Here is a 26,410-nt window from a genome sequence, read left to right on the forward strand (position 1 = left end):
CATGGTGAAACCCCATCTCTACTAAAAACATAAAATTAGCTGGGTGTGGTGGCATGTGCCTGTAATCCCAGCTACGCAGGAGGCTGAGGCAGGAGAATCACTTGAACTCGGGAGGTGGAGGTTGCAATTGAGCCGAGATTGTGCCACTGCACTCCAGCCTGGGTGACAGAGTGAGACTCCATCTCCAAAAAAACAAAAAAACAAAAAATACTTAATATCAGATCTGTGTACAAAATCACTAGGGAAAAAGTACTAAATAAAAATTTTACATCTAGCCACTGTCATTCAAATATAAGGGCAAGAGAAAAATATTTTCCAATATGCAAAGGGATAGTTTCCACGGGAATATAGTTTCCATGAACTATCCTTAACAATAATACTCAAAGTCCAAGAGTTTAATAAAGACACTGGGACAGGTAATAGGATTGGCTGAATCTTACTGAAATATAGGATTAAGGGCTGGGCACTGTGGCTCACGCCTGTAATCCCAGCACTTCGGAGGCTGAAGCGGGTGGATCACATGATCTCAGCAATTCGAGACCGTCCTGACCAACATGGTGAAACCCCGTCTCTACCAAAAATACAAAAATTAGCTGGATGTGGTGACATATGTCTGTAATCCCAGCTACTCGGGAGGCTGAGGTGTGTGAATCATTCAAACCCAGGAGGCAAAGGCTGCAGTGAGCCGAGATCACACCACTGTACTCCAGCCTGGGCAGTAGAGTGAGACTTATCTCAAAAAAAAAAAAAAAAAAAAAAAAAAAAAAAAAAAAAAGGAAAAGTCAATAAATAAAACCTTAAAAATTATGTAACAAACATAAACACATCAAAAACTTTTAAACTATAAAAAGAAGTTTAAAAAAAAGGATCCTTTTAAAACAGAAAGCATAATATGAAATAATGTAAGATTGTACCTGTCATTTTCAGTAAATGAAAGTGTATTCACCTATTAGAAAACAGATGATACCAGATTTAATAGCAAAACTCAATCCTAGACAATATTGAGGAAAAGCATCTAAAATCAAGTAATTTAGAAACAGAGCACCAAATCATGAATGAACTTCCATTCACAATTGCTTCAAAGAGAATAAAATACCTAGGAATCCAACTTACAAGGGATGTAAAGGACCTCTTCAAGGAGAACTACAAAGCACTGCTCAGTGAAATAAAAGAGGACACAAACAAATGGAAGAACATACCATGCTCATGGATAGGAAGAATCAATATCATGAAAATGGCCATACTGCCCAAGGTAATTTATAGATTCAATGCCATCCCAATCAAGCTACCAAAGAGTTTCTTCACAGAATTGGAAAAAACTGCTTTAAAGTTCATATGAAACCCAAAAAGACCCCACATTGCCAAGACAACCCTAAGTCAAAAGAACAAAGCTGGAGGCATCACGCTACGTGACTTCAAACTATACTACAAGGCTACAGTAACCAAAACAGCATGGTACTGGTACCAAAACAGAGATATAGACCAATGGAACAGAACAGAGTCCTCAGAAATAATACCACACATCTACAGCCATCTGATCTTTGACAAACCTGACAAAAACAAGAAATGGGGAAAGGATTCCCTATTTAATAAATGGTGCTGGGAAAATTGGCTAGCCATAAGTAGAAAGCTGAAACTGGATCCTCTCCTTACTCCTTATACGAAAATTAATTCAAGATGGATTAGAGACTTAAATGTTAGACCTAATACCATAAAAACCCTAGAAGAAAACCTAGGGAATACCATTTAGGACATAGGCATGGGCAAGGACTTCATGTCTAAAACACCAAAAGCAATGGCAACAAAAGTGAAAATTGACAAATGGGATCTAATTAAACTAAAGAGCTTCTGCACAGCAAAAGAAACTACCATCAGAGTGAACAGGCAACCTACAGAATGGGAGAAAATTTTTGCAATCTACTCATCTGACAAAGGGCTAATATCCAGAACCTACAAAGAACTCAAACAAATTTACAAGAAAAAAACAACCCCATCAAAAAGTGGGCAAAGGATATGAACAGACATTTCTCAAAAGAAGACATGCATACAGCCAACAGACACATGAAAAAATGCTCATCATCACTGGCCATGAGAGAAATGCAAATCAAAACCACAATGAGATACCATCTCATATCAGTTAGAATGGCAATCATTAAAAAGTCAGGAAACAACAGGTGCTGGAGAGGATGTGGAGAAATAGGAACACTTTTACACTATTGGTGGGACTGTAAACTAGTTCAACCATTATGGAAAACAGTATGGCGATTCCTCAAGGATCTAGAACTAGAAGTACCATATGACCCAGCCATCCCATTACTGGGGATATACCCAAAGGATTATAAATCATGCTGCTATAAAGACACATGCACATGTATGTTCACTGCGGCACTATTCACAATAGCAAAGACTTGGAATCAACCCAAATGACCATCAGTGACAGACTGGATTAAGAAAATGTGGCACATATACACCATGGAATACTATACAGCCATAAAAAAGGATGAGTTTGTGTCCTTTGTAGGGACATGGATGCAGCTGGAAACCATCATTCTCAGCAAACTATCGCAAGAACAGAAAACTAAACACCGCATGTTCTCACTCATAGGTGGGAATTGAACAATGAGATCACTTGCACTCAGGAAGGGGAACATCACACACCAGGGCCTATTATGGGGAAGGGGGAGGGGGGAGGGATTGCATTGGGAGTTATACCTGATGTAAATGATGAGTTGATGGGTGCAGCACACCAACATGGCACAAGTATACATATGTAACAAACCTGCACGTTATGCACATGTACCCTAGAACTTAAAGTATAATAATAATAATGAAAAAAAAAAGCAAGCTTGAAGGCAAAGGAATGGGAAAACTCAAAAGGCAAATGCAAGCAAACAGAAAGAGTAGGATTTACAATATTAAACCAGGTTAACTGCAAGGTAAAATAACCGAAATCTGTCCGGGCGCAGTGGCTCACACCTGTAATCCCAGCACTTTGGGAGGCTGAGGTGGGCGGATTGTGTCAGGAGTTCAAGACCAGCCTGGCCAACATGTTTTGTGAAACCCCGTCTCTACTAAAAATACAAAAATTAGCCGGGCTTGGTGACGCATGCCTGTAATCCCAGCTACTTGGGAGGCTGAGGCAGAAGAATCGCTTGAACCCAGGAGGCAGAGGTTGCAGTGAGCCGAGATTGCACCACTGCACTTCAGCCTGGGCAACAGAGAAAGACTCTGTCTAAAAAAAAAACAAACAAAAAAAACCCCCAAAAAACCGTGAAATTTAAATAGGGTACAACTAAAATAAAAACCTAACTTGAATTTCTATGTACCAAATAGTAAGTACAGAAAACAAACTTGCAAAACCAAAAAAGTGGAAAGAAAAAGTAAACATAAAAATAAGGAAAAAAAAAAAATACAGTAATAGATTCCAGTTCACTGATTTCAGCCCAAGACAGATCAAGTGGACAAACACATTTAACTTTATCCCCTGAAAACAGAATACATCTTCTTTTCAAATGCCCATAAAATTCATGACAACAACTACATATTAAACCACAAAGAAAACATCAAAAACAATGTACTAAAAAACATTCTCTGATTACAATAAAACTAAATATGAAAATTAAAAATTTTGAAACCCAGTCACCTATACAATTAAAAAAAAACTCAACATATATTAGATTTAAAAAAAAAACCAAAACTGAAATCACAGAATATCAAGCTATAACAATAAAAATAATGCCGATGAGAATCTGCAGCATGCGAGTAACACAATGCAAAGAGGATAATTAGTGGCCTTGAATTTTTGAAAGAATAAAAAGAAACCAAGTTTTCAATTCAGGAAATTCACAACCACAGCAGCAAACAACACTAAAGCAAAGTACCAAGCAAGCAGAAATTAGAATTCAGAAAAATGGCATGGACTAACCAGATGAAGAGAAAAAATAATAGAACCAAAAGATATTAAAGTACAAGATACTATTTTCCTTAACTCTATGTAGAACTCTTATGAAATCAATGATTACACAGAAGATCATAAATACTTCCAAAGTGACCTAAGGAGTATCGGAAAATCAAACCAGGCCAGGAACAGTGGTTCACACCTGTAACCTCAGCACTTTGGGAGGCCAAGGTGGGCGGATCATCTGAGGTCCGGAGTTTGAGACCAGCCTGGCCAATATGGTGAAACCTCGTCTCTACTGAAAACACAAAAATTAGCCAGGCGTGGTGGCAGGCGCCTGTAATCCCAGCTATTCTGGAGGCTGAGGCAGCAGAATCACTTGAACCCAGGAGGCGGAGGTTGCAGCGAGCTAAGATTGCACCACTGCAGTCCAGCCAGGTCAACAGAGCACAAGACTCTACCTCAAAAAAAAAAAAAAGAAAGAAAAGAAAACCAAACCGATACACCGAACGAAGAATGTTGTCTGAGAATTGGTCTACTGTCAAAATATATGAATGAATGAAATAATGAATAACTGAATTAGATAAAACATTATGGTCAGATAATTCACAGGTGCCATATACTAATGCATTAAGAGACAAGTAACTCCAATCTAATCTAAATTGATCTATGGCACAAAGAGAAACGGAAAGTTTCCATTAAGAAATGGGAACACTGATAGAGACAGTAAAACCAGAAAAGGATAGAAAAAAAAAAAAAAAGACAAACCAATTTACTATTTAACTGATTCCAAAATCCTGAAAAAAAAAAAAAAGATTAGCAAATACAATCCAGCAATACATTAAGAAAACAGTGTATCATAACCAAGTGGGATCCATTGCTGGACCAAAAGGATGATTCAATATTAGGAAATCTAATCTAATGTGATCCAGTAACTCAAGTCACCATATTAACAGTTCAAAAACTAGAACTAGCACTTTAAAAAAGAAAACTTCAGATCTCTAAAGGACACACCAGAATTTGTTATAAAGAACCGAGATGGCACCATTGCACTCCAGCCTGGGTGACAGAGTAAGACTCCATCTCAAAAAAAAAAAAAAAAAAAAAAAAAAAAAATCATTTTTGGCTACTGATGTTATTTAGGGTAGGAGGAAATAGGCTTGTTTCCTGGTGGTATAAGTTTATATTATTTCATCTTTTTTGGAGGCAATCTGGAAACATCTATCAAATTTCAGATGCACTGGAACCCACTAATTCCACTTCAGTTACCTTACAGGTGTATTCACACAGATATACCTATCAGGATCTTTCCAATATATATATATATTTTTTGACACAGAGTTTCGTTCTTGTTGCCCAGGCTGGAATGCAATGGCGTGATCTCGGCTCACCACAACCTCCGCCTCCCAGGTTCAAGCGATTCTCCTGCCTCAGCCTCCTGAGTAGCTGGGATTACAGGCATGCATTACCACGCCCAGCTAATTTTGCAGTTTTAGTAGAGATGGGGTTTCCCCATGTTGGCCAGGCTGGTCTTGAAACTCCTGACCTCAGGTGATCCACTCACCTCGGCCTCCCAAAGTGCTGGGATTACAGGCGTGAGCCACTGTGCCAGAACAATTTTCTTAAACATATGCATATACTGCTCTTTCAAATACAAAAATTAATTTTAAAAAAGAATGTTTTTACACATTTAAAAACAAGTAAGAGTATAATTGGATTGTTTGTAACACAAAGGATAAATGATTGAGGGGATGGATACTGTGTTTTTCCATGATGTGATTATTACACATTGCATGCCTGTGTCAAAATATCTAATGCACCCATGTATATACCTACTATGTATCCACAAAAAAAGAAAAGCTTAAAAAGTAATTTTAAGGCCGGGCGCGGTGGCTCAAGCCTGTAATCCCAGCACTTTGGGAGGCCGAGACGGGCGGATCACGAAGTCAGGAGATCGAGACCATCCTGGCGAACACAGTGAAACCCCGTCTCTACTAAAACTACAAAAAACTAAAACTACAAAAAACTAGCCGGGCGAGGTGGCGGGCGCCTGTAGTCCCAGCTACTCAGGAGGCAGAGGCAGGAGAATGGCGTAAACCCGGGAGGCGGAGCTTGCAGTGAGCTGAGATCCGGCCACTGCACTCCAGCCTGGGCGACAGAGCGAGACTCCCTCTCAAAAAAAAAAAATTTTTTTTTTAATGAAAAAAACAAGAATGTTCTCTACAACATGGTAAAAGGCAAAGAAACTTATAAAGTCAGAAGACAAACATTTTACATGAACAGGCTGAACACAGATGACACTGTTTCTCTTTTGAATGTAGTAAAAATTAAAAGTAAAAATTAAAATAAAATTTAAAGCTTGGTAACTACAACAATATATTTTGTAATAAATATTCTTGATGTTGAAATATGAGCTTTATTCCTACATAACTGGATGTAATCAGCTAGAGTACATTCTGCAGCCTATGATTTGGCCTCTTGGAATAAACTGAATAACCTGGTCTAATAGGATTAATTCAGATTTATTGTCTTCTTCAGTGCATCCACCAGGCATCAACAAAATATGAAACAACATGGAAAAGATAAACATATAATGGAAAAAGCTGTTACAGTTAGTATACTTAGAATCAAAACTGTCTTATGCTCTGTGTGATCAAAATGAAGAAAAAAAATCAAAGACATTTCTAACAGCCATTATTTTACCTTAGATTTGATAATGTATCTTTAACCCTTTTTTCTTGGTAATGCCAGCTTTTAAGAAAAAAATTTTTTTTTAAATTTTTTAGGGATGGGGTCTCACTCTGTAGGCCAGGCTGGAGTGCAATGGCACAATCACTGTTCACTGTAGCCTCAAACTCCTGGGCTCAAGCAATCCTCCCATCTTAGCCTCTTGAGTAGCTGAGACCACAGCCATGCACCACCATGACTGGCTAATTTTTGTTTATTTTTTATTTTTTAGAGATTAGGTATCACTTTGTGGCCCAGGCTGATCTCATACTTCTGGCTTCAAGTGATCCAAACGCCTTGTTTTCCCACAGTGCTGGGATTACAGACAGGTATGAGCCACCACACCCATTCAAGAAAATTCTTCTAAATAGAGATATAAACTTGAATAAAGGATCAAAATAGTCAGATTATGGCAATTTTAAGTATTTACAAAGTAAATTGTACACCTAAATTACATGTACAAAGGATTTTATATCTTACTTTCCAACTGCCTTAAAGAGGAAGAAAAGAGAAGTTACCTGAAGTTGATGGACAAATCCAGCATTAGGATTAATACAAAATCTTCTTTCTTGAACATAAGCAAAAGCATCTCTGAAAACAGAAAAGAATATTAATGTGACAGCATTACTTAATGAAGAGTCTAATAACACCTACCTTGGGAAACTACTATGAATAGGAGATAAGTGTAAAGTGGCCAGGTGCAGTGGCTCATGCCTGTAACCCCAATCCTTTGGGAGGCCAACACAGGAGGACTGCTTGAAGCCAGGACTTTGAGACCAGCCTGGGCAATGTAGTCAGACCCCATCTCTACAAAAAACTTAAAAATTAGCCAGGCACAGTGATGTGGTATAGTCCCAGCTTCTTGAGAGGCTGAGGTGGGAGGACTGCTTGAGCCCTGGAGTCTAAGGCTACAGTGAGCTATGATTGTGCCACTATACTCCAGCCTGAGAAACAGAGGAAGACCCTGTCTCTAAAATAAATATATAAAATGTAAGCATTTTGTGCATGTTAAATGCTTATAAAATGTAAGCATTTTGTACAAGTTCAAGCTCAAAATATTATCACTAGTTAAAGAGGTTTACTTTTGTTGTTATGAGGCTTAAATTAGATAAAAGTGCCTATAATAGTACTGAGCTCACAGCAAAGACCCAATAAATACAAATTATTTCCAACATTAATGTTCTGACAAAATTCCAAATAAAAAGAATATATACAACATAAAGTCCATCAATACATGTTCAATCTTTTTGCAATTAAATATTTGTATTCAGGCCGGGCGCAGTGGCTCACCCCTGTAATACCAGCACTTTGGGAGGCTGAGGTTGGCGGATCACAAGGTCAAGAGATCGAGACCATCCTGGCCAACATGGTGAAACTCTGTCTCTAATAAAAATACAAAAATTAGCTGGGCATGGTGGCGTGCACCTGTAGTCCCAGCTACTAGGGAGGCTGAGGAAGGAGAATTGCTTGAATCTGGGAGGCGGAGGCTGCAGTGAGTTGAGGTCATGCCACTGCACTCCAGCCCGCCAATAGAGCAAGACTCTGTCTCAAAATAAATAAATAAATAAATAAATAAATATTTGTATTCAAATAATATTCTTTTAAGAATAGATATTTTAAAGCAAAGTTTCCCGTTCTAATTTAAATATAAAAGGGGACTGAAAGAGAAAAAGGTGTCAATGATTACTACAAGATTTCTAATTTGTAGAACAAGAAAAACTGAGAAAGGAAATACTGTACACTGGCCAGGCTTTTGCTTTGTCTTGGGGTAAGAAGCTCATGACCACCCCCATCTTTTAAAAAATCTATATAGAATGCTTGGAAAAGATAATTTTTGATAAGAAAGACTACTCTGAATTACAAACAGATGCTGCAAACAATTCCTAGGTAATTTTTCATCCAACTATTGTTAAAGTAGAACATGACAAATTAGCCTTTTAAATAAGGCAAGCACTAACATTTGTGTTCAGGAGTTTTTATACTCAGACCAACCAATTCTCTTGTCGTAAGTAGTTTTTCATAGGATTTCCATATTAGCCTATGCATATCTATACAACTAGATAAATTAGGTTGAGACTAACCATAGAATAAGGGCCTGCCTAATCAAACATGACTACATGAAAAATAATCAGGGGAATAAGAACTTCAAACTTCCAAACCATTCCCATTAAGCTTCATTTTAATGAGAATTTAAACTGTGGCTAGGTTTTAGGGTATTTTCTTACCTGTACTTCATTCCAAATGTTTCCATAATGTACGCAATAACAAAGGCTGCACTGAAGAGGGGGAAATAATTTTAGAAAACAACCAGAAAATACAACTCATTAATTAAATGTTACAGAAAGAAAGATTATTTCTAACTTCATACCTTCTGGAGATCCCTGCATTTCCATGCACAAGAACTTTTCCTGAAAAACATGAATTCGTTATTCTAATGGAAAAACACCTGAGTCAGCAGCTGAAATATATTGAAACCACAGTAAAGTAACTCCTTCCTTATATACTATAATCGCTTGGATGTTTATTTTCAAATCTTTACAATTTGTTATTATTAGCTGTGTAGAGAATATACCAGACTCTTATTGAAGAAATTGAAAGCTCACAGAGAATTTGAAAACAGTCTACAGGGATACTCCAGAAAGCCTATCCAAATGAAACAAGTAATTGGGAAAATAAAAATTTGGGAGTAAGCTACTACATGTAATTGTAACTTCCATATCCTGCATTTAAGACAAATACCAACTAAAAAATTAACAAATAATCAAAATATAAACATTAGTTAAGGAAAAGAAATATTATTTACCTCCTGTTTGTAAGCTCCCATCAATAAATTCCTTAGTCTGGAGGCAAAAGACATGTGGATTAATGTAAGCATAAAATAAATGCATATAATGAAATAAAATGAAACCTATTGAAAACAATTTCCTAATTTATAGGTATAAAAATTATCTTAATTCACAAATTTCCAAAATGCTACAAATAATTGTCTTGTAGTAGACAAGTCCAAAAAAAAAAAAAAAAAGAAGCCAAAATTTAATTTGAATCTAATATATTCACAATATGATTCCTCAAATTTCTGGAGATCATAAAAAATTTTTCTACAAATAATTCATTTTTTTAAAAAACACAATCACATAATTTTCAGTCACAGCAAAGTAAAAGTAGTAAGCTTTACAAGCACAATTAAAGGGGCTGGGTGTGATGGCTCACACCTGAAATCCCAGTACTTTGGGAGCCTGGGGCGGGCGGATCACCTGAGGTCAGGAATTCGAGACCAGCCTGATCAACACAGAGAAACCCCGTCTCTACCAAAAATACAAAATTAGTAGGGCATGGTGGCTCATGCCTGTAATCCCAGCCACTTGGGAGGCTGAGGCAGAAAAATCACTTGAACCCAGGAGGCGGAGGTTGTGATGAGCCAAGATTGTGCCATTGCACTCCAGCCTGGGCAACAAGAGTGAAACTCTGTCTCAAAAAAAACAAGAAAAGAAAAGAAAAAAGCAGCAGCACAACTAAGAAGTCAAATCATAAATAAATTTAAATGTTATTTTTTAAAATACTGGTACCTACCATAGGGAAAAAACGTATTATATTTTCAACTGGATTATCTGCGATATCCAGGACTAAATATCTGAAAATAGAGTATTTTGTGATAAGCACACTTTAAGTAAAACGCTTAATGTATTTTAAAAAAATAACTCATTATTTCTTGGTAACCATGACAAGAATGCAAAACAACTTTCAAAGTATCATATTCCCAAGAACTGTGTGGTAGATTTTACATTGCTTGAAGGCATTAAAACTTGAAACACCATGTTAACATCTCTGATATTTTAGTATTTAAAAAAATCCATCAGCCTGGGCACAATGGCTCATGCCTGTAATCCCAGCATTTTGGGAGGCCAAGGTGGGAGGATCACTTGAGCCTAGCCTGAGCAACAGAGGGAGACTCCATCTCTAAAAAATATTAAAAAATCGGCTGGGTGTGGTGGTGTGCACCTATAGTCCCAGCTACTCAGGGGGCTGAGGTAGAATTGTGTGAGCCTGGAAGTCAAGGATATAGTAAGCTATGATTGGGCCACTGCACTCCAGCCTGGGCAACAAAGCAAGATTCTTATCTCAAAAATAAATACATATTTTATTGGCATATAATGAACCATCTGGCTAAAACAGAAAAATCACAAGCAGGAAGATACATTCCTCTAGACCAGAGTGGACCTAGAAATAAAGACAAAGGTACCTGTAATCGTTATGTTATTCTTTTATTTCTATCAATTTCTCTAAGACCAGAAGATTGTTCTCTAAGTGGTCCTGTGACCCCTGCTCATAAAACTACAGAGGACATTTCAGAGGAAGTCCAAAGTCTAAAAGAGAAGGAACAAATAAAAACAGAAGGCATGGTCTATGGAACCATGACTCAAACATCCACCGTTTGAACTAATTTTTAGTAAAGCAAAAACAAAAAACAAAACAAAAAAAACCCCAAAAAACCAGCTGAGAGAGCACCTGTCTTGAATTTTACACTTTACAAAATACTTAAAAATAAGGCATTTTTAATATGTTAGCTTGTTTTATTTTGTAAAAAACTTCCATTTCTAAGCATTCCTGAGACCACTGTTTATTAACACAACTATAGGCAATTAGCTAAGTTATTAAACTAGTTTTAAGGACAATTTTGCATTAAAAATTACAGTTCTTCAATGATCAGTTACCCGGTAACAACTTCAAAGAATTCAGGACTTTAATACAGAGAAGCTGAGGCCAAGCATGGTGGCTCACGCTTGTAATCCCAGCACTTTGGGAGGCCGAGGCAGGTGGATTGCCTGAGGTCAGGAGTTCAAGACCAGCCTGGCTAATAAGGTGAAACCCCGTCTCTACTAAAAATATAAAAATTAGCCAGGTGTGGTGGTGCACACCTGTAATCCCAGCTACTCAGGAGGCTGAGGCAGAGAATCACTTAAACTGGGAGGCGGAGGCTGCAGTGGGCTGAAATCGTGCCACTGCACTCCAGCCTGGGTGAAAGAACAAGACTCTGTCTCAAACAAAACAAAACAAAACAAAACACCGCAGAAGCTAAACCCCAGGATCTGAGGAAAATCCAAGATTTAACCCACAAGGATTTCAACAATGACTGTAGCCTGAAGTGACTGGGAATTCCAGTTATATAAAACAATGCTTCAGAGGAAAAATGTTAACTCAGAATGAAATTAAATATTTTAATGCATAACATATTCTGTGTCAAGAACTACTAGTAGAACTACCAATCTCTAAAAACTAGTACTGTAAAAGTTTAAGGAGAAACGGTTCTTCCATTAGGACAAAGAACCTGCACCAACAACATTATAATTTGAACAAAAATTCAGTACACATTAGAAACGAACAGTATGATTTTTTGGTTGGTTTTTTCTTAAGATTAGTTTCACCTTATATAGTTTGATATTTTAAAACAACATTCTCATTTTCTTTAATAATTCTATGCGTATACACATAAATACACATACACAACAGAAAAAGACTTTGGGAGGCCGAGGCAGGCAGATCACCAGGTCAGGAGTTCAAGACAAGCCTGGCCAACATGGTGAAATACCATCTGTACTAAAAATACAAAAATTAGGCCGGGTGTGGTGGCTCACGCCTGTAATCCCAGCAGTTTGGGAGGCTGAGGTGGGTGGATCAAGAGGTCAGGAGCTCAAGAGCAGCCTGGCCAAGATGGTGAAACCCCGTCTCTACTAAAAACACAAAAAAAATTAGCCCGGAGTGGTGGTGGGCGCCTGTAATCTCAGCTACTTGGGCGGCTGAGGCCGAGAATTGCTTAAACCTGGGAGGCGGAGGATGCAGTGAGCCGAGATCACGCCATTGCATTCCAGCCTGCGCAAAAGAGCAAAACTCCATCCAAAACACAACAAAAAAAAATTAGCCGGGAGTGGTGGTGTGCGCCTGTAATCCCAGCTACTCAGGAGGCTGAGGCAGGAGAATTGCTTGAACCCAGGAGGCGGAAGTTGCAGTAAGCCAAGATCATGTCGCTGCACTCCAGCCTGGGTGACAGAGTGAGACTCCATTTCAAAAAAAAAAAAAACATGAAAGAAAAATATGTCCCTCTACCATCACAGGCCCTGAATTTCCCTTCTTAGAAGCAATCACTATGAAGTCTCTAGCCTGTTGGTCCAGAAATTTTCTATGCATATACAAGAATAAATATACTTAATGTAGTATATATATATTTACTCAACACATTGCGAATATATACACCTTGTTCCACACTCTGCTTTGTTCATGCAATGCATTATTTTGGAGATCATCCCAAATCCAAACACATAGATATATCACATTCTTTTTCATGGTTACATAGTATTCTATTATATGTTCAAACAATGTATTTTAGAGTATGTATACAGATATTTATAGATTGGTTTCATTTTAAAAATAAAGCAAAGCATTAAATTTTTTTTTTTTTTGAGACAGAGTCTCACTCTGTCGCCAGGCTGGAGTGCAGTGGGACAATCTCGGCTCACTGAAATCTCTGCCTCCCGGGTTCAAGTGATTCTCCTGCCTCAGCCTCCTGAGTAAATGGGACTACAGGCGCACGCCACTATGCCCAGAAAATTTTTGTATTTTTAGTAGAGACAGGGTCTCTCTATGTTGGCCAGGATATTCTTGATCTCTTGACCTCATGATCCACCCCCCTCAGCCTCCCAAAATACTGGGATTATAGGCGTAAGACACTGCACCCAGCTTTTTTTTTTTTTTTTTTTTTTTTGAGATGGAGTCTTGCTCTGTCGCCCAGGCTGGAGTGCAGTGGCATGATCTCGGCTCACTGTAACCTCTGCCTCCTGGGTTCAAGCAATTCTCCTGCCTCAGTCTCCTGAGTTGCTGGGACTACAGGAATGTGCCACCACGCTCAGGTAATTTTCGCTTTAGTAGAGATGGGGTTTCACCACATTGGCCAGGCTGGTCTTGAACTCCTGACCTCAGGTGATCTGCCCACCTCGGCCTCCCAAAATGCTGGGATTACAGGCATGAGCCACTGCGCTGGCCTAAAATATTTTTAACATATATACTTTTACATAGATATTGAAGGAAGAAGCTGCCTCCTCAGAGAGGAGCATGGTGGTCTGGGTTTAGAGGAGAAAAAGTAGAGTTTTTGTACCAGGTGTAACATACTCTATTTTAAAAATGAAGTTAAAAAATAAAGAACATTAAAAACCATTACATGCTCAACTGAACTTGTAAGATAAATAAGAACATCAAATGAGATGCCACTTTTACTCCATTAGACTTTGAGACTCTCCAAAATGTTTCATAATTCCATCTTGGAGAGATACCAAGGGAAGAGTCACTCTCATATACTTGACAGTGGGAATGTAAACTGATACAATGCACTGGAAAACAATCTGCAACATCTATCAAAATTTAAAATGTTCATACTCATATCCAGCAATTCTACAAATTTGCCCTATCAATATGCTCATGTATAAATTAAGTAATATGTACAATGATAGTCACTATATGCTATACATATTAGTATAAGGCCAGAAACAATCTAAATGTCCAACAGACTGAATAAATTTTAGTATAGCCATACAGTGGATTATAATGCAACTTAAAAAGAATAAGCAGTTTGATATACATACTGATATAAACCAATCTCCAAAAAATACAAAGTAAAAAAAAAACAAAGGCAATGTAAAAAACAAAAGTTTATCTATAAGAATATGCTCATAAATTTAACCTAACACTGGAAAGCTACCCAATAAAGAGGTAATAGTAGATGTTGTTTCCCTGTACCTATCCCTAGATACTCAATTCCTTTATCCCTCAAGAGATAAAAAAATGTATACTAAAATCTACTTTTCAGTATATGTTATTTTTAAATTCTTTTTAATTTTTACTTTCCAAGAAACTTCTTGACAATATACACTATTTTGAACCTTTAGAATTCTGCATTATGGGCATAATTTAAGTATTTTAAGTAAAATTTATTGTAAAAAACTATGTACTGTACGACCCATTTTTTATATACAGAAAAAACTGATGGTACAAAACCTGAAATGAATCTTCAATACGTGTTTTACAAATCATAGCAATAATTCTTACCTAAATAACTGCTGAAAGTTTGGTTTAATAAAGTTTGCTTCAATATTTTGTCGTATGCATATTATATGGGTTATTCCATGTTTCTGTAGTATAGGTAGCTGTAAAAAAAAAAGCAGGGGGAGGACAGGGAAGATGAATATTTTAAAATATCAAACATCCTCTTACTATATAACACAGATGTTTGAAAATACACAGAACCCAAGTCTCTGCTTAAGTCCAGGGGATTAAAGCTAATTTTATAATAGACCTGAAGTGGGTAGCAAGATATTTCAGTGATTCAAGACTAACACACTAATGTCCTCAAAAGGTTAACAGGGATATTTCATACCTATAATTTTAGAGCTTAATGGAGCCTTTATGCAAGATGTTTGGCATAGCACCTGGGACACACAGCAAGTGTTTAATAAATGGTAGTTATATATATTGACTGCAATCTTTATTCTTTAGAGGGGACTACTAAGACATAAAACAGTTACATTACCAAATACTTGGACATCACTGACCTAGTTAACAGCAGTACCTGAGCCCAAATCTCTAGACAACTCCTTGCCTCTCCCAGTATACTTTAAGAGTCAGAATTAATTTACATACTTCACATAATCTAGTTAACCTTTCACCATTTAAAAATTTTCCTGAAGTTAAAAATGGCAACTTCAATGGCGTGTTATTATATTCCATACAAGTTGAGTATCCCTTATCCAAAATGCTGGTCCCAAGATAGGACCATAAGTGTTTCAGATTTCAGATTTTGAAATATTTGCCTTGGCTGGGTGCAGTGGCTCATGCCTATAATCCCAGCACTTTGGGAGGCTGAGGCAGGCGGATCACAAGGTCAGGAGATCAAGACCATCCTGGCTAACACAGTGAAACCCCGTCTCTACTAAATATACAAAAAAATTAGCCGGGCAAGGTGGTGGGCGCCTGTAGTCCCAGCTACTCGAGAGGCTGAGGCAGGAGAATGGCATGAACCCAGGAGGCGGAGCTTGCAGTGAGCCAAGATCGCGCCACTGCACTCCAGCCTGGGCAACAGAGCGAGACTTTGTCTCAAAAAAAAAAAAAAAGAAATATTTGCCTATACATACTGAGATGTCTTGGGGATAGGATCCAAGTTTAAACACAAAATTCATTTATGCTTCACACACACCACATACACATACTCTGAAGGTAATTTCATACAGTCATTTGGTGCATGAAACAAAATTTTGACTGGAGTTCACTTGTGCTTTCATGCTGAAACTCAAAAAGTTTCACTTTGGAGCATTTCAGATTTTTCAGATTAGGGATACTCAACCTATAGTGCTTTTGGCTCCATACTTAAAAGCAATTTAACATGACAATTCTAGAAATTACCAAAAAATAAATTTTCATTTGCAAGTGATTATAAGTTTAAGTTAGTTTGTAGATGTTATTTTATTACCTAGAGCATTAAGTTCCTTGACAGAAAAGATTTGTATTTGCTCACTGATACACAGTATGTGTAAAGTGTATAATACAATCACTTAAGTGTCAAGTATGTATAACTAGTTAAGTGTTCAATAATTATCTGTTAAATAAATGAACTAACAAATCACAATGGCAAGAGAATCAGATAACCTTGAATTTCCTGACACATTCAGTTTAAAATCCTATATATTTAATTCCCATTTCCTGCATTTTAAATAGTACAAAACAGTAGCACTAATAATTCATGAGCAAAGTAAAAAAATAATAATTTATGTGTTATGAACTAAATGTTTGCATCACCTCAAATTCGTATGTTGAAATCCTTACCCCCAAGATATGATGGTGGAGTCTCTGGGAGGTAATCAGTTTTAAATTGAGGTCAAGAGGGTAGAAACCTCCATGACAGGATCCGTACCCTTGTAAGAGGCAAGAACTCGTTCTCTTGGCTGTGTGAGGATACAGCAAGAAGGGAGGGATCTGCAAACCAGCAAGAGGGTCCTCACCAGAGCCGGACCATGACTGTGGACTTCCCAGCCTCCAGAACTCAGAAATAATCGTCTGTTGTTTAAGCCACCCTGTCTATGGTATTTTGTTTGAGCAGCCTGAGCTAAGACAATATAATTTTCAAGTTTTAAGTTTTAATTTCTGCAGCAAGTTTTATGTCAGCATAGATTAGAATTCAATTATCTTTGTATTTGAGTATAACCTGAGTTAGGGAAAGTGAGATAAGCATTTGGTAAGCTTAATAATTAACCAATGTTCTATATTGAGACTTGTGCCAGTTCCACAACAAATTCAAAATTAAGTCCTTCGTGTATACTTGATGACCTATGGAGTTTTCTTATCTACTTTATGAATGTGAGAAAGTACAAGATGATGCACATAATTATGTATAAATATGCTTAAACAAGCTTTGAAGGCCCATTAGACTACTACTAAGTAAAAATAAACTATCAAAATAGAGCCCTAACGTAACAGCGAATAGAATTATTTTGTACTTTTCAAAGGCAGTTGCTTTTGCACCAACCTAATATAAAGCAAATTATGACCTTACCTCACATTTAAAAACAACAGAAAAACTTTACAAAAAGAAATAGTTTACTAGTTACAAAGGCCCTAAATTTGACTCTTTTATTTAAACTGTATTTGAATTTAATAAAAGATATACTTAAGTAAATGTGGCCAGGCATGGTGGGTCATGCCTGTAATCCCAGTGCTTTGGGAGGCTAAGGTGGGAGGATCACTTCAAGCCAGGAATTTGAGACTAGCCTGGGTAACACAGCCAGACCCCACCTCTAGAAAAAATTTGAGAATTAAGCCAGGCATGGGGGTGTGTGCCTGTAGTCCTAGCTACTTGGGAGGCTGGGGCAGGAAGACAGCTTGAGCCCAGGAGTTTGAGGTTACAGTGAGCTATGATAGTACACCACTGTACTCCAGCCTGGGTAACGGAGCGAGACCCCACTCCTCTCTCACAAAATAATAATAACAATAAATGAGTGTTTAAAAAGGAGTTTATCCATTTAGGTTTATCTCCATTATTATTTTTTGTTGTTGTTTTCAGATAATGCTATGAAAACAAATATGGGCTATATTATGGTTACCTAGGGTGGGAAATATAAAATACTGCCATAGAGGCTTTTTCTCTTTCTAATAAGACCATGGTGACATTTCAAGAGAAGAAGTTTTAAAGAACTAGACCTTTTTTGGTGTGTGTTTTTGTTTCGTTTTGAGACAAAGTCTCACTCCGTCAACCAGGCTGGAGTACAGTGGTGCCATGTTGGCTCACTGCAACCTCTACATCCCAGGTTCAAGCAATTCTCGTGCCTCAGCCTCACAAGTAGCTGAGATTACAGACACGTACCACCATAACCAGCTAATTTATGTATTTTTAGTAGAGACAGGGTTTTGCCATGTTGGCCAGGCTGGTCTCAAACTCCTGGCCTCATGTAATCTGCCTGCCTCAGCCTCCCATTGAGGAGACAGATCTTTAAACAAATACTTCAATGTGATAAATACTGTATGTATATTTATAAAGTACAATGGAAATTTTAAAAATGAAAATTATCTAAAACGATCTGGAAGACTAGTACTTGGTGAATAGCAAATTATATGGACAATAACCTTGTTTACATCAGTCTTTTACAAAATAAATTATAGCTATGTCTATAGTTACCTGCCCTGTCCTTTCCCTAGTACTTACTTTTACTAACTCCCTATCTTTCCAACTAAGCAGAAAGTCATCAGGATGTCCAGGTTTACTCTTAGCCATGTTTCAGCAGTCAAAAAAACCTTCAAGTTTCAAAATCAATGACCTTTTAAAACCGGTTAAATTCCTAAGAACATCATTTTAAATTACAGAGATATCAAACACAGTTTAAGTATACTGACTTCTGAACAGGCAAAGTATTGGGGAAAGACATTTGTGGTACGTTTCATGTTGTAACTCAAAGAGAATTAGTAGCACTGAATCTTTTTTTTTTTTTTTTTTTTTTTTGAGACGGAGTCTCGCTGTGTCGCCCAGGCTGGAGTGCAGTGGCCAGATCTCAGCTCACTGCAAGCTCTGCCTCCCGGGTTTTTACGCCATTCTCCTGCCTCAGCCTCCCGAGTAGCCGGGACTATAGGCGCCCGCCACCTCGCCCGGCTAGTTTTTTGTATTTTTTAGTAGAGACGGGGTTTCACCGTGTTAGCCAGGATGGTCTCGAACTCCTGACCTCGTGATCCGCCCGTCTCGGCCTCCCAAAGTGCTGGGATTACAGGCTTGAGCCACCGCGCCCGGCCAGCACTGAATCTTTTAGAAGTGGTAAGAATATATTAAAATGAGATCTACCTATTTTAACTGCAGCTGAGTAAGTCCATTAAAGTTTGACTATGTAGAATATCTATAAAGATTGAATATCCCTTATCTAAAATGCCGGGGACCAGAAGTATTTCAGAGTTTGTATTTTTCTGTTTGTTTTGCATATTTGCATTATACTTATAATTGAGCATTCCTAATCCAAAAATCCAAAATCTGAAATACTGCAATGAGGATTTCCTTCGAGTGACATACTGGTGCTCAAAAAGTTTCAAATTTCAGATTAGGGATACCAACCAGCCCTCTAAAGTCTGGCTGGCAAAACAACTAAGGTGAATCACTTTCAGTTAACACACACAGTCTTACCCTTGATAAGGAAGGTTTAACTAAACATAGAAATTCCTTATTTTGGGCTTTAAGTATACCTCATATTGTTCTGAAGCTATGATTAGCAATTACAGATGTCTAGTATTTTAGAGAGTAAGTAAGTTATTAAAGGTCAGTTATCTGGTAAATCTTTCAAACATACAAATTTCATGAGGAAAAAACAAAAACTATGGGATTTGTGGTGAAACACTTGAGAACTACTGGTCTAGTAAAATAAGGAAAGAGGAAGGTACTCCAAAGTGACAATCACTGTTAACAGACAGTACTTGTGGATGCTCCCTAAAATAAAACTCTTTATTGCCAAAAAACTTACCCAAGAAAAGTTGGTTAATAAAAGTCTCTCTTGGTGAATCTAACAAAGTTCATACCTTGCTTTTCATAGCAGATGAGTATGGGCCTAAGAACAATCCAGGTAAAATTTCCTAGAAAAAAAAAAAAATTGAGGTATTTACCATCAGCAATTTAAATCTATAAGACTATGTACCATATAACTGAATTTGTAGGGTGTTTTCATAGTTGTTAAAACAATTTGCTTAAAAGTTTGTTATTTAGGGAGCATTTCCTATCCACAATGAGCAAATGATTGGGTAGAGAAATGCAGGCATGCTTTATAATATCGAATAAGACACTCAAGTTTTATTTAAACAGCTTTATTTTATATCAACAGCTCTGAAAAGTTGGATATGTGAACTTACAGAGCTTTTTATAAGCAGTTTGGATGGAATTAGTACATTGTAATGTTGCGTTTTAGATTAATAAAATCTTTTAAATTTTACTTCTATTATCTGCTAAAATCTGGAAATAAAATAGGCATAAAGGAAATCATCCTTTTAAACCTACACAAAACCTTATTTGGCCAAATCAAAAGCAACACAAGATACAACAAGATTGGAACTATTATCTATTTTTTTAATCTTTTTTTTTTTTTTCTTTAAAAAACAGAGATGAAGTCTCAGTATGTTGCCCAGGCTGATAAGGAACTCCTGGGCTCAAGTGATCCTTCTGCCTCAGCCTCCCAAACTGCTGGAATTACAGACATGAACTCCTGTGCCCGACCTAAAACTATTATCTATAGTTGATAGAAGCAAATTATTACTGTAACATAAAAAGTCCAAATTCAAATATTTGCCAGTTGACAAAATTTCAACAATTTAAATATGTACCTTCCAGAAGCTGAATTCAAATTTATTCTATGTAAATTCAATATAGAAAGCTTTCAGTCTGGATATATCACATCCCAGATACTAACAGTAACTTTATAGTTCAGTTCTATAAGTCATAATTATTTGTATATAAAACTGATTTCTCCCACCAGGCTTTTGTGGGCAGAAATTACATTTAGTCATCTTTGCATTCCTCATAGCACCAAACAAAATGCCTCATAGTTACTCACATATTTTTTCAAAGTGAATTTTCATTAAGAGAGAAAAGTAACAGATTTTTAGAAGTCATGGGATTCCCAGGAACAAGATACTGCTTAATCCTGGGGCAAACAGACCTCACTGTAAAAAGTATGAAATGCAAAAGAAAATGAGTTGCTATGAGAGTTAGCTATCATTTAATTCATTCCAAACTGAAAGTATTCAATTTGATCTTCTAAAAGACTTAATTATGGAAGTTGATTGAAAATCGGACACAAAATGAACAATGCTTATTTGTTGTACAGTGAACTCTCCCTATCTACACAAACAGAGAAAGCAAACTGCTTTCAAAAGGAATACAAAGATAGTATCCAATTTTTCACATGAAGAAAAAGAAAGTGACTCATTGGCCAGGTGCAGTGGCTCATGCCTGTAAGCCCAGCACTTTGGGAGGCCGAGGTAGGTGATCACCTGAGGTCAGGAGTTCGAGACCAGCCTGACCAACATGGAGAAACCCTGCCTCTACTAAAAATACAAAATTAGCCAGGCGTAGTGGCGCATGCCTGTAATCCCAGCTATTCAAGAGGCTGAGGCAGGAGAATTGCTTGAACCTGGGAGGCGGGGGTTGCAGTGAGCCGAGATCGTGCCACTGCACTCCAGCCTGGGCAACAAGAGCAAAACTCAGTTTCAAAATAATAATAATAATAATAATAATAATAACAATAATAATAATAAGAGAAAGTGACTCATTAAGTACAAACACCTATTATTACATTCCTCTAATTTCCCATCTTTTTAAGATCCAAGATTAACCTTAAATATTTAAAATAATTATTTAAAATACATAATGATGAACCTACAGATCATGAATCAGCAGGTCTCAAATCCTATAAACTGAGGTTGTTACTACAATAACATGGGTTGGTTTGAACAAACAAAAGGTTGCCATACCTGCATCTCTCGTCTCATAGGGTAGGTCCACTCCTTTAAAAGGGGAGGAAAACATAAGAATAAAAGTAGATAACATTTAAAAAGTCACCCAATTAAAGGCTAAAGATGTGACATACAAGTATGCAGATTTTTTAAAGTTACATTATACTTTAAGAATATTTTATTAAAATAGCAGACTTGGTTTCACAAACATCTGAAAATTGAAGTGACAAGAAACAAAGCTTAAGGCATTCTTTAAATAACTAGGCTTCCAGAATTATTATATTACTTCATATAATGGATGAAATTGCTCATTAAACTTAAGAATAGAATAGATATTCCAGAAGATTCTCCCCAAAACTGATCTTCTAAGTCAGAGATGTCACTAGATTTTTTTGTTTCTCATGCCAACTCTAATCAACTGACAATAGATACCTAAAACACTGTGTAGTCCAAGACAGCAAGAAGAATGTCTGATCAACAAATAATACCTGAGGCCGGGCGCAGTGGCTCAAGCCTGTAATCCCAGCACTTTGGGAGGCCGAGACGGGCGGATCATGAGGTCAGGAGATCGAGACCATCCTGGCTAACACGGTGAAACCCCGTCTCTACTAAAAAATACAAAAAAACTAGCCGGGCGAAGTGGCGGGTGCCTGTAGTCCCAGCTACTTGGGAGGCTGAGGCAGGAGAATGGCGTGAACCCGGGAGGCGGAGCTTGCTGAGATCCGGCCACTGCACTCCAGCCTGGGCGACAGAGCATGACTCCGTCTCAAAAAAAAAAAAAAAAAAAAAAAAAAAAAAAAAAAAAAAACCAACAACAAATAATACCTGAAATGGATAAAAGAAAAATGCTGTGTCATAGGTACTTGCCATCTCTTATCTAAAATGCCAAAAGCTTATCAAAGAGCCTTTCCTACACCTCACTTGGTCCTAACATTCTTGTCTAGTTCAATTATTTTAACACATATCACAAAAGATAAGAGACTTTGTTTTGTCTTTGGAATGCAGACCAATGTAAATAAGCTGTAAAATAACACAAAATGTCAATGGTGAAAGATAAAAAATATTTTAAAAAGTTAGAAAAAGAGAAAAGTAACTATAGTAAATTGAAATGAAGAATCGAAATAAGACTAGAAGGCCAGGCTCTGTGGCTCATGCCTGTAATCCCAGCACTTTGGAATGCTGAGGCAGGCAGATTGCTTGAGCTCAGGAGTTTGAGACCAGCCTGGGAAAGAGAGTGAAACCCCTTCTCTACTAAAAATAGAAAAAAATTAGTTGGGGCATGGTGGAGCCTGCTTGTTATCCCACCTACACAGAAGGCTCAGGTGGCAAGATCGCTTGAGCCTGGGAGGCAGAGGTTGCAATGAGCCGAGATAACCCCACCACTCCAGCTTGGGTGACAGACTAAAGACCTCGTCTTAAAAAAAAAAAATTACAGTACAGATAGTCCTCATTTGTTAATGGATTGATTGCATTCCAAAAGTTTCTAAGTTGGTTGCTTAAAACTCAGAATTATTACTAGTAATTAGGTTTCCAAAGTAGTCTGGAAAATACTTTTTTAACCTTTTATTTTGAAATAATTTTAGGATTATAGAAAAGTTGCAAAAATAGTAAAAGGAATTCCATTTACCCTTCACCCAGATTCTCCAAGTCAGAAAAGTAATTTTTTGTTTGTTTGTTTTTTGAGACTGAGTCTTGCATTATCGCCCAGGCTGGAGAGCAGTGGCACGATCTCGGCTCACTGCAAGCTCCGTCTCCCGGGTTCATGCCATTCTCCTGCCTCAGCCTCCCGAGCAGCTGGGACTACAGGTGCCCACCACCACTCCAGACTAATTTTTTTGTATGCTTTTAGTAGAAACGGGGTTTCACCATGTTAGCCAGGATGGTATCGATCTCCTGACCTCATGATCCACCCACCTCGGCCTCCCAAAGAGCTGGGATTTCAGGAGTCAGCCATTGCACCTGGCCCAGAAAGCATTTTTAACACAGAAGGTAGAAATGGTATCCATCTGTAATGAAAAGAGAGAATAATAATCCTACAATGAGAGACAGGTTTTTGTTTTTTTTTACCACGCGATTTATTTTTATTTATTTCATTATACTTTAAAGTTCTAGGGTACATGTGCACAACGTGCAGGTTTGTTACATATATATACATGCGCCATGTTAGTGTGCTGCACCCATCAACACATCAGTTACATTAGGTATATCTCCTAATGCTATTCTTCCCTCCTACCCCCTTCCCCACAATAGGACCTGGTGTGTGATCATCCCCTTCCTGTGTCCAAGTGATCTCATTGTTCAATTCCCACCTATGAGTGAGAACATGCGGAGTTTAGTTTTCTGTTCTTGCGATAGTTTGCTGAGCATGATGGTTTCCAGCTGCATCCATGTCCCTACAAAGGATACAAACTCATCCTTTTTTATGGCTGTATAGTATTCCATGGTGTATATGTGCCACATTTTCTTAATCCAGTCTGTCACTGATGGACATTTGGGTTGATTCCAAGTCTTTGCTATTGTGAATAGTGCCACAATAAACATACGTGTGCATGTGTCTTTATAGCAGCATGACTTACAATCCTTTGGGTATATCCCCAGTAATGGGATGGCTGGGTCATATGGTATTTCTAGTTCTAGATCCTTGAGGAATTGCCATACTGTTTTCCACAATGGTTGAACTAGTTTACAGTCCCACCAATAGTGTAAAAGTGTTCCTATTTCTCCACATCCTCTCCAGCACCTGTTGTTTTCTGATTTTTTAATGATTGTCATTCTAACTGGTATGAGATGGTATCTAATTGTGCTTTTGATTTGCATTTCTCTGATGGCGAGTGGTGATGAGCATTTTTTCATGTGCCTGTTGGCTGTATGCATGTCTTCTTTTGAGAAATGTCTGTTCATATCCTTTGCCCACTTTTTGATGGAGTTGTTTTTTTCTTGTAAATTTGAGTTCTTCATAGATTCTGGATACTAGCCCTTTGTCAGATGATGAGTAGATTGCAAAAATTTTCTCCCATTCTGTAGGTTGCCTGTTCACTCTGATGGTAGTTTTTTTTTGCTGTGCAGAAGCTCTTTAGTTTAATTAGATCCCATTTGTCAATTTTGGCTTTTGTTGCCGTTGCTTTTGGTGTTTTAGACATGAAGTCCTTGCCCATGCCTATGTCCTGAATGGTATTCCCTAGGTTTTCTTCTAGGGTTTTTATAGTTTTAGGTCTAACATTTAAGTCTCTAATCCATCTTGAATTAATTTTCGTATAAGGAGTAAGGAGAGGATCCAGTTTCAGCTTTCTACTTATGGCTAGCCAATTTTCCCAGCACCATTTATTAAATAGGGAATCCTTTCCCCATTTCTTGTTTTTGTCAGGTTTGTCAAAGATCAGATGGTTGTAGATGTGTGGTATTATTTCTGAGGGCTCTGTTCTGTTCCATTGGTCTGCATCTCTGTTTTGGTACCAGTACCATGCTGTTTTGGTTACTGTAGCCTTGTAGTATAGTTTGAAGTCAGGTAGTGTGATACCTCCAGCTTTGTTCTTTTTGCTTAGGACTGTCTTGGCAATGCGGGGTCTTTTTTGGTTCCAAATGAACTTTAAAGCAGTTTTTTCCAATTCTATGAAGAAAGTCATTGGTAGCTTGATGGGGATGGCATTGAATCTATAAATTACCTTGGGCAGTATGGCCATTTTCACAATATTGATTCTTCCTATCCATGAGCATGGTATGTTCTTCCATTTGTTTGTGTCCTCTTTTATTTCACTGAGCAGTGCTTTGTAGTTCTCCTTGAAGAGGTCCTTTACATCCCTTGTAAGTTGGATTCCTAGGTATTTTATTCTCTTTGAAGCTATTGTGAACGGGAGTTCATTCATGATTTGACTCTGTTTGTCTGTTACTGGTGTATAAGAATGCTTGTGATTTTTGCACATTAATTTTGTAACCTGAGACTTTGCTGAAGTTGCTTATCAGCTTAAGGAGATTTTGGACTGAGACAATGGGGTTTTCTAAATATACAATGTCATTTGCAACTAGGGACAATTTGACTTCTTCTTTTCCTAACTGAATACCTTTGATTTCTTTCTCTTGCCTGATTGCCCTAGCCAGAACTTCCAACACTATGTTGAATAGGAGTGGTGAGAGAGGGCATCCCTGTCTTGTGCCAGTTTTCAAAGGGAATGCTTTCAGTTTTTGCCCATTCAGTATGATATTGGCTGTGGGTTTGTCATAAATAGCTCTTATTAGTTTGAGACATGTTCCATCAATACCAAATTTATTGAGAGTTTTTAACATGAAGGGCTGCTGAATTTTGTCGAAGGCCTTTTCTGCATCTATTGAGATAATCATGTGGATTTTGTCTTTGGTTCTGTTAATATGCTGGATTACGTTTATTGATTTGCATATGCTGAACCAGCCTTGCATCCCCAGGATGAAGCCCACTTGATCGTGGTGGATAAGCTTTTTGATGTGCTGCTGGATTTGGTTTGCCAGTATTTTGTTGAGGATTTTTGCAATGATGTTCATCAGGGATATTGGTCTAAAATTCTCTTTTTTGGTTGTATCTCTGTCAGGCTTTGGTATCAGGATGATGTTGGCCTTGTAAAATGAGTGAGGGAGGATTCCCTCTTTTTCTATTGATTGGAATAGTTTCAGAAGGAATGGTACCAACTCCTCCTTGTACCTCTGGTAGAATTCAGCTGTGAATTCGTGTGGTCCTGGACTTTTTTTGGTTGATAGGCTATTAATTACTGCCTCAATTTCAGAGCCTGCTATTGGTCTATTCAG

General features: G+C 37.6%; 1 protein-coding gene across 2 annotated transcripts in view; it reads right to left on the reverse strand.

Moving 5' to 3' along the window:
• The window catches only part of LOC105481814 (serine/threonine/tyrosine interacting protein), a 55,267-nt gene that overhangs the window by 12,822 nt on the left and 16,035 nt on the right, over window positions 1-26,410 (reverse strand). The window contains exons 2-10 of one of the 2 annotated variants that reach the window (XM_071100180.1): window positions 23,552-23,643; window positions 21,656-21,688; window positions 19,712-19,765; window positions 14,720-14,817; window positions 10,196-10,256; window positions 9,429-9,465; window positions 8,994-9,033; window positions 8,851-8,901; window positions 7,144-7,216 (exon numbers count right to left, since the gene is read on the reverse strand). In XM_071100180.1, the coding sequence (XP_070956281.1) occupies window positions 7,144-7,216; window positions 8,851-8,901; window positions 8,994-9,033; window positions 9,429-9,465; window positions 10,196-10,256; window positions 14,720-14,817; window positions 19,712-19,765; window positions 21,656-21,673 (432 nt within the window). In that variant the 5' untranslated portion in view covers window positions 21,674-21,688; window positions 23,552-23,643. The remainder of the gene's footprint in view (window positions 1-7,143; window positions 7,217-8,850; window positions 8,902-8,993; window positions 9,034-9,428; window positions 9,466-10,195; window positions 10,257-14,719; window positions 14,818-19,711; window positions 19,766-21,655; window positions 21,689-23,551; window positions 23,644-26,410) is intronic. The other variant, XM_011741563.2, reaches the window with a different exon arrangement.

The sequence above is a fragment of the Macaca nemestrina genome, chromosome 7 (genome assembly GCF_043159975.1).
Source record: "Macaca nemestrina isolate mMacNem1 chromosome 7, mMacNem.hap1, whole genome shotgun sequence".
NCBI classification, from domain to species: domain Eukaryota; kingdom Metazoa; phylum Chordata; class Mammalia; order Primates; family Cercopithecidae; genus Macaca; species Macaca nemestrina.